The 14941-nt window shown below is 40.8% G+C and overlaps 1 protein-coding gene across 4 annotated transcripts in view; it reads left to right on the forward strand.

The window, feature by feature from the left end:
- Positions 1-14941, forward strand: part of poc1b (POC1 centriolar protein B) — an 88067-nt gene that overhangs the window by 13731 nt on the left and 59395 nt on the right. The window contains exon 11 of one of the 4 annotated variants that reach the window (XM_063000750.1): positions 12509-12687. The exons of 2 other annotated variants lie outside the window; for them this stretch is intronic. In XM_063000750.1, the coding sequence (XP_062856820.1) occupies positions 12509-12550 (42 nt within the window). In that variant the 3' untranslated portion in view covers positions 12551-12687. Of the gene's footprint in view, positions 1-12508; positions 12688-14941 lie in introns of those variants that run through there. One more of the 4 variants, XM_063000751.1, reaches the window with a different exon arrangement.

The following is a 14941-nucleotide window of genomic DNA, read 5'->3' on the forward strand; positions in this document are numbered from 1 at the left end:
ATGCTGCTTTTGGGGCCCACACTACCTGCTGTGCCATTGTGATGTTCTTGGTGGAAATATATTAATCCACATCGAGTCTGGTACTGAGACTCTGGCTCTGAATCTGAACTTGTTTTTACACAATATTGACTGGCAGTATTGACAGTTTATACAGATACAGCCTTGTATGAAATGTATTTGTCAGTGTTATCTATTTGGAGACTGGAGAAGATACAAATTGTGAAAAGATATATATAGCCCGATCACCTCCCATTGCATAACAATGAAACCGGTGATCAGGTCCATATGCAAATCACAATGACCATGACCATGCAATTACAATGGCCATGTGTGCCTTTCACATATGATTGGGGTATAGCTCCTATTACGGCGTTGTAAGATGGTGAGAGATGTGCTCTCAGGCCAGTTAAAATCCTAGTAAATAAATAATATTAAGGAGCTATTAAGCTACAACAAGCAATTCCAGAATTAGTAGATTGCTATCTAAAATGCAAACTTGGTCTTCCCGTTACAAAGTTCACTAATTGCCAAGTCATATTTTTTCTCACAAGGTTATGTTGAATAGCGTTTTATTAAACAGTGAGAATCAGTTCCTCTCCACCATATCTGTGCTTTGCTTCAACCTTTTTAAGACTTGTATTGCAGCATTCAAGAAGTATTAAAGCTCTTCTGGAGCTAGTCAAGTGTTTCTGTTATTTGTCCATTCTTGGTGATGTGCCTGACAGATTGGCCTTACTGCCACTGGATTCATACCTGACGGACTGTAACATGTTCCTCGTCCTCTCTGCACTTTTACTTTCTCTTTCACTTTAACTACCTTCACCTCATCATCTCTCTGCTGCTAAGTGAGTTTAGTCAGGTTCAGTTTGTCCTCATCAGCCGTCAGGCAGGATTAAATGACCAGCTCTTTGCATCCCACACTTCTCTGGGTCAGTGTTTGCTCCATCTCTGTGAGGTGGTGTGTTCATGTGCGTGGGAGGTCGGAGTTAGCACAGGAAGCAGCCACAGGCTGAAGTCTGACCCTGGGCGCCTTTTTGTGTGACACTTCCTGCCATCGCTTCCTCTTTAGCGACTCTCCCAGGACTGTCTTTTCAGTTCCTCTGTGTGAGCGTGTGTGTGTGTGTGTGCTGATGAAGTAGATGGCCTCTTTAATTTGGTATTCTCCAGTGCATTAGCAATATTAGGAGGCCTTATTTGTGAATGGGCTGAGTTTAGTGCTGACATGCTTCGAGCTTCCATTCACAAAGAATAAATCTATACGCTACCTTATGCTGCATGTGTGGCAAGTAAAAAATATAGGAGTGTTTTTGTGGTAGTTGAATAATTGCAATACTCTAAAACAGGAAATTGTCCTTATTCTGATGGCCTTGTTATTACGTATTTAATACACAAAATTACACTTCGTTGTATGAAACAAAAATTAAATACAAATTTTGTGATTTTTTTTTTTTAAACAAAGCTATTTAATACAAATATCACTCCTAAAAATGTCATTCTTCCTTAACAACTGATTACACCATCTTCATCAGAAATAATAGCATCTATGTACCATGTAAACTTTTTTTAATATATATTTTTTATGCATTTTTATAGTCAATTTATCTTCCCCTGCTGGGGATCCCCGATTTCTTGCATTCAAGGTGGGTATATTGCTGCTCGTGTCACCTCCGACCTACACGCAGCCCTTAACAGAACCCTTTTTCACCCATGCACTCTGAACAGGCGCCGCCATTTGCTATTCAGGGTCCTTGCACAGCGTTTGAAGACCCCGCCCACATAGTCAGGTGATCCCGCCCTGCAGGCACCGCCGACTATGCCTGCTAGATGGCGCCCAGTCGACCAGTGGCAACGTCGAGTTTCGAACCGAGGAGTTCAGAATCTCGGCGCTGGTGAGCTAGCGGAATATCTTGCTGCGCCACCTGGGCACCGTAACTTTTATTACGACCACTGTTCTTGCCACAGCATTTTTACAGGGTCCAAGTCAGACCTGACTAGGCCACTAACACTTTTTTTTTTGGCTGCTCCCAAATGTATGGGGTTGTCACAGCTAATTCTGGTCTCAGACCTGCCTTGGTACAGGTGCAGTTTTATACTGCATGATGCAACCTGGCTTATTTTATCCAGGCTTGGGACCAGCACCATAGAGCACACTGCCAAGTGCACCCCCCAATGGCTCTGTCGTTCAGCTACCCCTATCCCTTTCCTTTTCAGACATAGCTAACTAAACATGTCTGTGTATAGTAGATGCCCAATCAGCTCCATAAGCTAGTTACAGCTCAGGTTTATCTCACAGTCCACAGTTCATAGAGAGGCTCTAGGGTCAACTCACTGTGACCTGGACCAGGATAGAGCATATCAGTGGTGTATAAAAGCTTTTCTAATGTTATAAATATATGGTAGCTAGACCATGGATACATTTCACATCTGTACTGTCCATCAATTCCAGTCCCAAACCTGAAACTAAGAAAAAGGAGAAGATGAAGAGAGAAGAATTAAACTATAAAAAGTAGCAAAATATAAAAAGACAAAATAAATAATATATATATATATATTTCTACACTCACTGTCCATTTTATCAGCTCCACGTACCATATAGAAGCACCTTTAAGTTCTACAATTACTGACTGTAGTCCATCTGTTTCTCTACATACTTTTTTGACCTCCTTTTACTCTGTTCTTCAATGGTCAGGACCCCCACAGGACCACCACAGAGTAGGTATTATTTAGGTGGTGGATCATTCTCAGCACTGCAGTGACACTGACATGGTGGTGGTGTGTTAGTGTGTGTTGTGCTGGTATGAGTGGATCAGACACAGCAATGCTGCTGGAGTTTTTAAACACCTCACTGTCACTGCTGGACTAAGAATAGTCAGCCAACCAAAATATATATCCAGCCAACAGCGCCCCGTGGGCAGCGTCCTGTGACCACTGATGAAGGTCTCGAAGATGACCAACTCAAACAGCAGCAATAGATGAGAGATCGTCTCTGACTTTACACCTACAAGGTGGACCAACTAGGTAGAGAGTCTAATAGAGTGGACTGTAAGTGGACACCAAACTCCAGCAGCGCTGCTGTGCCTGATCCACTCATACCAGCACAACACACACTAACACACCACCACCATGTCAGTGTCACTGCAGTGCTGAGAATGCTCCACCACCCAAATAATACCTGCTCTGTTGTGTTCCTGTGGGGGTCCTGACTATTAAAGAACAGAGTAAATGTATTTAGAGAAACAGATGGACTACAGTCAGTAATTGTACTGGAGGTGGTTTTAATGTTATGGCTGATCGGTGTATATCTACGTATATTGTCCAGCAATCTCAATCCCAGATCTACATTTTCCAGTATTTTTAGGAATTGTCACAGTGGATTATTCTGGAACGCTTTCAAATGCAACTTGGGACTGGCACGTGTGCCTCCCAGTGGCTGGAGTGAAAAAGGGGAGGAGGATTTGCCAGACATGTCTGTGTAGAGGCCAACCGTCTGACAACACCACAGAGACTCGCACCCCTGGATCCTAGCCAGTCAGTTTTACCTCTGCACTACCAGTTCACTGAAAAAGGTACAAGAAAGTACTTAGGAAAAATAAAAGACAAACATGAGTTAGGGCTGGGCGATTTTGCCAAAAAAAAAAATCTCGATTATTTTAATATTATAACCGATTGTCGATTACGATTAAGATTTTTTTTTTGTTTTGTATAATGCAATTGAAATAAGACTCAAATTTCCTTTTTTTGCATTGTAATTTAAAAGACTGCAGAAGTGCAAAAATAGTAACAGCACCACCGGGACTCAAACTTTATAACAATAACGATATCACAATAATTAAAACTAAATAGAAATCTAAATGATCTATATGCTTTATAAGAATAGCTCACAAACAACTCTTGTTTTAAATATTGTGCAGCAGAACCACCTTACAAAAAGTTCTTTACAGGTTTCTTAAAAGGAACAAGAGCCTGTTTACTGTTTCCACCACTAAGTGAGTCTGTATCAGTATCTACACTGGGGGGCATCAAGTAATCACTCAGCTCAGCTTTGATTTTGTCCTCTTGTGATTGGGGGGTGGATGGAGGGGGCCAGTTCTGCTTCTAACAATATGGACTACAAATCCCAAGCTCTCACGGACTGTCACGTGACTGTCACATGTCCCGGTCAGCCAATCCTGATCGGGCTCACCGTCTCCGGAGTTTTGATTCAGTTCGGCGGTGTTTGATTCAGTGAATCTTAATTAAACTCTTCTGTTTGTGTCTCGTTTTGCCGATCATGTTTGCGCTCCTTATTTCTAAATCTAACCGTTACCGTGTATAATCCTTGTTGTCTTCCGTTTACTGTTTTAGTTTATCCTCTGGTTTTGGACTTTACCTGATTTTGTACACTGTTTTTGCCCTTTTGATATTAAACTTTCCCTGATTTATATTCCGCGGGCGTCTGGTCAGTTTCTGCCTCGTGACATGTTGGTATTTTAATTAAAATATAAAGTATGTAAACAATCGCGATTGTCACATTCTAACATCGGGTGAAAACGTTCATGCGAATTAACCGATTTAATCGTGAAAATCGCCCAGCCCTAACATGAGTACAGTTTATATATATATAATGTATGTATGTGTGTGTGTGTGTATATATATATATATATATATATATATATATATATATATATATATATATATATATACAGTGTATCACAAAAGTGAGTACACCCCTCACATTTCTGCTGATATTTAAGTATATCTTTTCATGGGACAACACTGACAAAATGACACTTTGACACAATGAAAAGTAGTCTGTGTGCAGCTTATATAACAGTGTAAATTTATTCCTCCCTCAAAATAACTCAATATACAGCCATTAATGTCTAAACCACCGGCAACAAAAGTGAGTACACCCCTTAGTGAAAGTTCCTGAAGTGTCAATATTTTGTGTGGCCACCATTATTTCCCAGAACTGCCTTAACTCTCCTGGGCATGGAGTTTACCAGAGCTTCACAGGTTGCCACTGGAATGCTTTTCCACTCCTCCATGACGACATCACGGAGCTGGCGGATATTCGAGACTTTGCGCTCCTCCACCTTCCGCTTGAGGATGCCCCAAAGATGTTCTATTGGGTTTAGGTCTGGAGACATGCTTGGCCAGTCCATCACCTTTACCCTCAGCCTCTTCAATAAAGCAGTGGTCGTCTTAGAGGTGTGTTTGGGGTCATTATCATGCTGGAACACTGCCCTGCGACCCAGTTTCCGGAGGGAGGGGATCATGCTCTGCTTCAGTATTTCACAGTACATATTGGAGTTCATGTGTCCCTCAATGAAATGTAACTCCCCAACACCTGCTGCACTCATGCAGCCCCAGACCATGGCATTCCCACCACCATGCTTGACTGTAGGCATGACACACTTATCTTTGTACTCCTCACCTGATTGCCGCCACACGTGCTTGAGACCATCTGAACCAAACAAATTAATCTTGGTCTCATCAGACCATAGGACATGGTTCCAGTAATCCATGTCCTTTGTTGACATGTCTTCAGCAAACTGTTTGCGGGCTTTCTTGTGTAGAGACTTCAGAAGAGGCTTCCTTCTGGGGTGACAGCCATGCAGACCAATTTGATGTAGTGTGCGGCGTATGGTCTGAGCACTGACAGGCTGACCCCCCACCTTTTCAATCTCTGCAGCAATGCTGACAGCACTCCTGCGCCTATCTTTCAAAGACAGCAGTTGGATGTGACGCTAAGCACGTGCACTCAGCTTCTTTGGACGACCAACGCGAGGTCTGTTCTGAGTGGACCCTGCTCTTTTAAAACGCTGGATGATCTTGGCCACTGTGCTGCAGCTCAGTTTCAGGGTGTTGGCAATCTTCTTCTTTTAGTCTTGTTTTAATTCCATAATCTCTAAACTGTAAGGTATATTTTACTATATTTTCTTTTAGTTTTTATGTTTTATTTGCTTATTTCTCTTGTTTTAATTTCGTATTTACCAAATTGTAGGGTATATTTTACAATATTTTCTTTTAATTTTTCAAGTTCTTAATCTTTATCTCTCTTGTTTGCATTTCATGTTTTTAATTGTAACTAAATGTTTGCAAGAAGTCTTTCTGAGGTTCTAGATCTCAGGAATGTTTTAATGCTTTTAATTTTTAATTTTTCCTTATGTAAAGCACTTTGAATTGCCACTGTGTATGAAAGGTGCTATACAAATAAACTTGCCTTGCCTTGCCTTGCCTTGTAGCCTTGGCCATCTTCATGTAGCGCAACAATTCGTCTTTTAAGATCCTCAGAGAGTTCTTTGCCATGAGGTGCCATGTTGGAACTTTCAGTGACCAGTATGAGAGAGTGTGAGAGCTGTACTACTAAATTGAACACACTTGCTCCCTATGCACACCTGAGACCTAGTAACACTAACGAGTCACATGACATTTTGGAGGGAAAATGACAAGCAGTGCTCAATTTGGACATTTAGGGGTGTAGTCTCTTAGGGGTGTACTCACTTTTGTTGCCGGTGGTTTAGACATTAATGGCTGTATATTGAGTTATTTTAAGGGAAGAATAAATTTACACTGTTATATAAGCTGCACACAGACTACTTTTCATTGTGTCAAAGTGTCATTTTGTCAGTGTTGTCCCATGAAAAGATATACTTAAATATCTGCAGAAATGTGAGGGGTGTACTCACTTTTGTGATACACTGTGTATATATATATATATATATATACATATATACATATATACATATATACATATATACTGTATATAAAATAAGGTTCTTAGATTATCTCTGTACTCTCAGTGACTGTGTCCCCAGATGGTGTGCTGCAAAAAGGCCAAGCTCCACCCAAATATTAAAACTCTAGCCAGAACATAGACACCTAGAAGAAAGAGTAGAAAGGGAAAGTGGGATTCAGTTCATGTTTGATTGAGCATCTGACTGCTGATTTATCCCAGGAAGAGACGTTCCACCAGAGCCCCACTTTCCCCCAACAGTCACCCCAGCACGAGTACTGCATCTTATTCTGACAGCGAACCACTTACGCATTCATCAGGTTGCAGATGACCCGCCCGAGAATCCCGTCTGTGTGTGGTACAGGCTATCATGTTGCCCCGGGTTGCATGAGCCAGTTAAAAGGTGCTTCCTGTGGCAGTGGCGGGAGAGATTGGGTAGCCGTGAGGTGTGCATACCAGCTCCGGACCGCTGTCGGCTCCAGTGACGAGCCTTGATGGGCGGAAGCGGCTAAAGATAGAGCGGCCCAAGGGACGGCTCACTTTCCACATGGCGAGTACGGACACAGATAGATAACCTTACAGGGAGAGAAGAAGCGTGACCTCCAGACAAGCAGGAAGTTATTGATCTCCACTAAAGCATGACCAAGAGGATGAGAACTGAAGATTATAGGTCTATTTGGAGACTATGATCAAAGTATGTGGACACCCCAATGGGTGCATCATGTGTACATTTTGAACACCTTATTGCTGTTAAAGCTGTTAGTATGGAGTTGGGCCTTTCAGTCACAAGAGCATAAGTGTAGGGCATAAGTGTAGGGCAGTGATAGCTCAGTGGTTAAGGTACTGGACTAGTAAACGGAAGGTTGCCGGTTCAAGCCCCGCCACCACCAAGTTGCCACTGTTGGGTCCCTGAGCAAGGCCCTTAACCCTCATTTGCTCATCGTGTTCAGCTCATTGTGTAAGTCACTTTGGATAAAAGCGTCTGCTAAATGCTGAAAATGTAAATGAAAGTGAGCATGAGCACTATGTCTGTCAGGTTCTGCCCACTGTTGGCATTCCAGTTCATCCAAAATGTCTTCACGGCTTGCTAAGTAGCAGTTTTTGGTCCGTTGGTCCTGGATTCTGTAAAGTTGCTTTGAGATAATGTCCATTGTAAAAAGCACTATACAAATACACTTGACTTGAATCATTCTTTGCGGTTATGATTTTAAAAGGGCGGAATGGTGGCTCAGTGGGTAACACAGTCGCCTCACAGAAAGAAGGTACTGGGTTCGATTCCCTGGTGGGGCGGTCCGGGTCCTTTCTGTGTGGATTTTGCAATGTTCTGCCTGTGTCTGTGTGGGTTTCCTCCGGGAGCTCCGGTTTCCTTCCACAGTTCCAAGACATGAAGTGAGGTGGGTTGGAGATACAAAATTGTCCATGACTGAGTTTGACAATAAAACTTGAACTGATGAATCTTGTATAGCCAGTAATGACCCATCATGTCAGAAATGTAACCAAAGTGTGTAAAACATGATGTTAAAATCCTAATAAAATTAATAATATGACTAAAACATTTATGGCAAGAAATAGTTAGTCTGGGGCACTCGGGTGGCAAAAACCTGTAAACCATCGAATAATGACAGTTGGTAATTGGTTGATATAAATTGGCAGAAAACATAGGAAAGCTGCATGCAGTCGTCTGCATTCCTCAGGTTGGGGGGCGGCACGATGGCTAAGTGGATAGCACTGTCGCCTCACAGCAAGAAGGTCCTGGGTTCGATCCCCAGGTGGGGCGGTCCGGGTCCTTTCTGTATAGAGTTTGCATGTTCTCCCCATGTCTGCGTGGGTTTACTCCGGGTGCTCCGGAGTCCAAAGACAGTCCAAAGACATGCAAGTGAGGTGAATTGGAGACACTAAATTGTCCATGACTGTGTTTGATATAAACTTGTGAAAGCTGCATGCAGTAGTCTGCATTCCTCAGGTTGGGATGTGGTTGAATCTCCTAACCACCTGCATGTCCTCCCACACCACATCCATAACCCTAACCCAATCCGTCTGTCTCGCCTCCCTAACTTTGTCTCCAAAACATCCTACCTGCTCTGTCCCTCTAATAAACATGTTCCCGAGCTTGTCCATCCTTGTAAAGTACAGAATCTGGGTTAAGTGACCAAAAATCTGGGCAAAAATTGTGTAGTGTGAACTAGGCATAATCCTCTGTTGCATGTAATATATAAGTTGCAGTTATAAGTCTCTTTGGATAAAAGTGTCCAAAATGCTATGTGTAAATGTTAAAAAAAAAAAAAAGTAGACTTTTTACAGACGCAGGTACAGTAGACCCTTGAGTTACGAACCGTTTACCATACGAACGATCTTTTTCAACTTGACGTACAAACAAATTTTGGATTACAAACAGAAATTCGCGAAACACGTGACGGCACAAACAAGTTCACTCCAACCGTCTCTCTCTCTCTCTCTCTCTCTCTCTCTCTCTCTATATATATATATATATATACACAGTGAGCGAACATTCGGACAGCGTACAGTGTTTTTCCGGTGCTTTCTTTATATTTTGTAAAATTCAATATTAAAATGTCCCCAAAGAAGGTGCAGAGACAGTGCAGTGGTGAGAAAATGAAGAAATCTATTCCATTTGTTGTTGTGTAATTACTCCTGCCAGTAGCTGTCACTGTGTATCAGGCAGAGGGGACAGTGAGTGAGCGAGAAGAAGGAATTCGGCTTATTAAAGTCTTTCTTTCTTTCTTTCGTGCAATTACACCTACAAAATACAACGCTATTGAAATAAAGAAGGAAATAATAGAGAAATATGAGAGTTATTGTTGTTTCTGGTAGATACAATGTATTATGGTGTATGGTACAGCACACGTCCTGTACTGAAATATGGTGTGTGTTTTTTGTACAGTACAGTACTACTGTGTATTGTTGTTTATTATTGTTTATTACAGGAATGTCTATTCTATAATTTAAGATTTAAGGGAAAATATACTTGTATTTAAAACAAAAAGGAACATTTAAGACATTAAAAAGGTTAGGTAAGGGGTTTGGGAGGTCTGGCACGGATTAATTCTATTTACATTATTTCTTATGGGAAAAATAGGTTTAACTAACGAACAATTTGACTTAAGAACAGCCTTTTGGAACCAATTAAATTCATAAGTCAAGGGTCTACTGTATCTGTCATGAAGCTAGCCAAAGAGCCAAATCCTAGAGAATAGGGATGTTGGTTGTGGAGTGTGTTGACACTGCAGTCTCACTTCTGTTAAAAAGTACCAGCCAGGATAAGAAATGAATCTCTAACAGTAAAGGAAACAGTTATTGGTTACCATGGTCTCAGCCTTCATCATTTTTAAAATGGTTATTTTTGCTGCCGAGTTCTCTTGAGCGTTTTGTTTTTGTTTGCACTGTGTGTTTTACAGTATGTGTGTATTCCTGTGTGATCGCTGGGAAGTCGTAGGTGGTTTAGTGTCGGGAAATGTGTTAAGAATGTGTTACAGTTATGTAACGGCACTTCACTGCTATGTTGCGTCGTGATGCAGGCTGAATGTTGTCGAGAGCTTTTGTTATGACAGTGGGTGGTATCTGGCCTGGTGCTTTGATGACCTGCACTGCTTTTTTTCTGTGCTGTTTCTTTTAAATGCAGACTGAGTAAAGAAAACCAAAATGGAATGAGTGTATATCCATACATATCCACCTACTGGCTAGTGCTGTTTGACACAGAGCTTTTTGGACAAATGGAAATGTGTGTTAAAGACATTGGAGAGTTATTCCTGTCATCAAAATGTGCTGTGCCAAAGGCAAGGAAGCCACACTCCAGGCTGTATGGCCTAGCCATTGCTGGGTTGCTCAGTTGTGCTCATGTTTAGCAGTTTTGTTCAGTATTTCTGTCAATATTTCCAATCAGAGGCACTTAGCTCTACCGACTGTCTGGGCGTCCACACAGACGTGATTATATGTCTTGGTGGCTGGAGCCCTGCATTTATACCCTGTCTTGCACCCAGTGTTCCCGGTTGAACAAAACTGTCTCTAAATATTCATGTTTATTGCTGGAAATAAAGCATTAGAATTTTTTCTTCATCAGTATGTCACTGAGACATCAGGATTGTAAGCTAGTCAAGCTGTGGGTGGGTGCATAGAAAAGCTGCATGCAGTAGTCTGCACTCTCCAGGTTGGGACTCTGGCCCGCCAAATTTAGAACAGGGCATTAATCAGAGCAGGACTTTAACCTGTTTTGTGTAGTGTATGTGTCATTATGGGGGATTTAACCCCATAACACATAAATACCTTTGTAGGAGCCTATATACTCATAAATAAACTGTATTTGAGTTATGATGGGGGATGTAACCCCATACCTAAAATACCTTTGTTAGAGCTTATATACTCATGAATAAACTGTATTTGAGTTATGATGGGGGTGTAGCTCCATCCCTAAAATACCTTTGTAGGATTCTACATACTCATAAATAAACTGTATTTGAGTTATGATTGTGGATTTAACCACATCCCTAAAATACCTTTGTTAGATCCTATATACTCATAAATAAACTGTATTTGAGTTATGATGTGGGATGTAACCCCATACCTAAAATACCTTTGTTAGATCCTATATACTCATAAATAAACTGTATTTGAGTTATGATGGGGGGATTTAACCACATCCCTAAAATACCTTTGTGAGAACTCATATACTTGTGGTTAAACTGTATTTGAGTTGTGATGGGGGTGTAGCTCCATCCCTATAATACCTTTGTTAGATCCTATATACTCATGAATAATCTGAAATTTATGGTAATGTGGGGTGTAACCCCATATCTAAAAAACCTTTCAGTGATCAGCCATAACATTAAAACCACCTCCCTGTTTCTACACTCACTGTCCATTTTATCAGCTTCACTTACCATATAGAGGCACTTTGTAGTTCTACAATTACTGGCTGTAGTCCATCTGTTTTTCTGCATGCTTTGTTAACCCCCTTTCATGCTGTTCTTCAATGATCAGGACTCTCCAGGACCACTACAGTGCAGGTATTATTTGGGTGTTGGATCATTCTCAGCACTGCAGTGACACTGACATGGTGGTGGTGTGTTAGTGTGTGTTGTGCTGGTATGAGTGAAAAAGAGGCAGCAGTGTTTTTAAACACCTCACTGTCACCACTGGACTGAGAATAGTCCACCAACCAAAAATATCCAGCTAACAGCGCTCCGTGGGCAGCATCCTGTGACCACTGATGAAGGTCTAAAAGATGACCACCTCAAACAGCAGCAGCACTCATACCAGCACAACACACACTAACTATCCTCATGATTAAGTCCCGAAACGAATACAGCATCATGTCCAGTCTCTGTTTCATGCGTAGACTTCTTACATACACACTTCTTTTCATGTGACGGTGGGATTTTGTGATGAGGCTCTCTGTAGCAGCAATTTGTCTGGGTGAATAATTGTGTAAAAATTGAGCCTCATCTGTGATTCATTTTCCACCGTGTGCCGCTACGTCTAAAGAATGACTGATCACAGGCAATAAATATTGTGTTGGGTGAGCGGTACAGCCTTTCTGAGATTTTGTAGCATGTACTAGGATTTACTGAGAAGGCCTTTTTCCTGGAACAGTGTTACCAAGGAGCTGTCTGTCTATGCTGCAGTTTAGACTGTGTTACACAGCTGGAGTCTGCCTTCAGTTCTGCCCAATGTGACTGTCAGCTTTATTAATGAAATTGAACGTTTACAGGCTTCCAAACTCGAATGTAATGATTAATTATAGTAACCTATGTAAAACCTTCTCTTAAATTCTAGAGCTGTTCTTTTCCACAGTGTCGACCACAGAAAGCAGTTTAACCTCCTACACATCCCAGCGAGAACCTGTCAGCCAATGGCGGCACCACTGCTGAGCTACTTGGCTTTACAACACAAGGCCTACTGTGCTGTTCCTACAGAAAAGTAGAGGAAATTTATTCAATCTGTAATTTGGAAAAATGAGCAACGTTGGTCCATTCTTCTTAAAATTCTTCAGCTACTAACAGGCCAGTCGAGGAACGTTGTTGTACAACAACTTTACAGACTTATCTTCTTCAGGTGTGAGCTTCTCTGTTCATTCCTGACTTGCTTCTGGTAGAATCCATATCATGTGCTAAAGCAGAATATTAATTATAGTAACCTTATGTAAAACCTTCTCTTAAATTCTAGAGCTGTTCTTTTCCACAATGTCGACCACAGAAAGCAGTTTAACCTCCTACACACCCCAGCGAGAACCTGTCAGCCAATGGCGGCACCACCGCTGAGCTACTGGGCTTTAGAAAACAAGGCCTACTGTGCTGTTCCTACAGAAAAGTAAAGAAAATGTCATTTAATCCTGAATCTGGACAAATTAGCAATGTTGGTCTATTCTTCTTTACTAAATTCTTCAGCTTCTAACAGGCCAGTCGAGGAACGTTGATGTACACAGCTGGAGTCTGCCTTCAGTTCTGCTCAGTGTGACTGTCAGCTTTATTAATGAAACTGAGCATTTACAGGCTTCCAGACTCAAATGTAATGATTAATTATAGTAACCTATGTAAAGCCTTCTCTTAAATTTTAGAGATGTTCTTTTCCACAATGTCAGCCACAGAAAGCAGTTTAACCTCCTACACACCCCAGCGAGAACCTGTCAGCCAATGGCAGCACCAGACACACAAGACCTACTGTGCTGTTCCTACAGAAAAGTATATGTCATTTAATCCTAAATTTGGACAAATGAGCAATGTTGGTCCATTCTTCTTTACTAAATTCTTCAGCTACTAACAGGCCAGTTGACTTGCTTCTGGTAGAATCCATATCATGTGCTAAAGCAGAATATTAATTATAGTAACCTTATGTAAAACCTTCTCTTAAATTCTAGAGCTGTTCTTTTCCACAATGTCGACCACAGAAAGCAGTTTAACCTCCTACACACCCCAGCGAGAACCTGTCAGCCAATGGCGGCACCACCGCTGAGCTACTCGGCTTTAGAAAACAAGGCCTACTGTGCTGTTCCTACAGAAAAGTAAAGAAAATATATTTAATCCTAAATTGGACAAATGAGCAACGTGTTGGTTCATTCTCAGATTAGTTAAGGAACGTTGATGTACAACAATTTTACAGACTTATCTTCTTCAGGTCTGAGCTTCTCTGTTCATTCCTGACTTGGAATTGTTTTATATCATACTGTTTAGACCTCAAAAAGAGTTATGGTGAAGTAAAATGGCATCAATTATGGGCATCAAGTTGGCATTGTAAAGTGTGACATAAGATTAAAGCTAGTCCTACAAGAACATCTTTATTATATATCATTTGTCATATATTTTTAAAAGGTTTTTTTATTTGACATACGATAAATCTGTATTGATCCACTTGGGGAAATTAACTTGCTTTGAAAGCAAAGACAACTAAGTAAAAATCCTTGAAAAAAAATTATAAATATAATATATACAGTGGTGTTAAAAAAAATAGCAGTGATTTTAAAAAAGTGAATAAAGCACAAAATAATTATAATAACTTATTTTCATGAATGCAAATGCACTGAAAATATACTACACTTTCAATTCTAAATCAAAACATTAACAAAATGTAGCCAGTTTGTGTTAATCCTTTACAGAAAGTTAAGAAAAATGAATATTAGGCTGTTCAAAAAAATAGCAGTGCCAGCATTTTTCTTTAAAAACTCAAAAAATGTATCTATAAACTGAAAAAAATTTTGAGGTTTCACTTTACTTTAAATTACTGAACTAATATGTAGTGGCATAACAATTGTTTTCGAGATCTGTGTTGCATGGCGTCGACCAACTTCTGGCACCTCTGAACAGGTATTCCAGTCCAGGATGATTAGACGACATTCCACAGTTCTTCTGCAATTTTGGGTTTTGCCTCAAAAAATGCGCTTCAGATGTCAGAACACAAGTTCTCTCTGGGATTGAAGTCAGGAGATTGGGCTGGCCACTCTGTTACCTCAATCTTGTTTGTCTGTAACCAAGATGTTTTGGGTCATTATCATGTTGAAACACCCATTTTAAGAACATTTCTTCTTCGACATAGGGCAACATGATCTCCTCAAGTATTCTGATATATTTAAATTGATCCATGATCCCTCGTATGTGATAAATAGGCGTAACACCATGGTATAAAAAACATCCCCATATCATCATTTTGTACCACCATGCTTTACTGTCTTCACAGTGTACTTTGGCTTGAATTCAGTGCTCGAGGGTCGTCTGA

Source organism: Trichomycterus rosablanca, chromosome 8 (genome assembly GCF_030014385.1).
Source record: "Trichomycterus rosablanca isolate fTriRos1 chromosome 8, fTriRos1.hap1, whole genome shotgun sequence".
Lineage (NCBI taxonomy): Eukaryota > Metazoa > Chordata > Actinopteri > Siluriformes > Trichomycteridae > Trichomycterus > Trichomycterus rosablanca.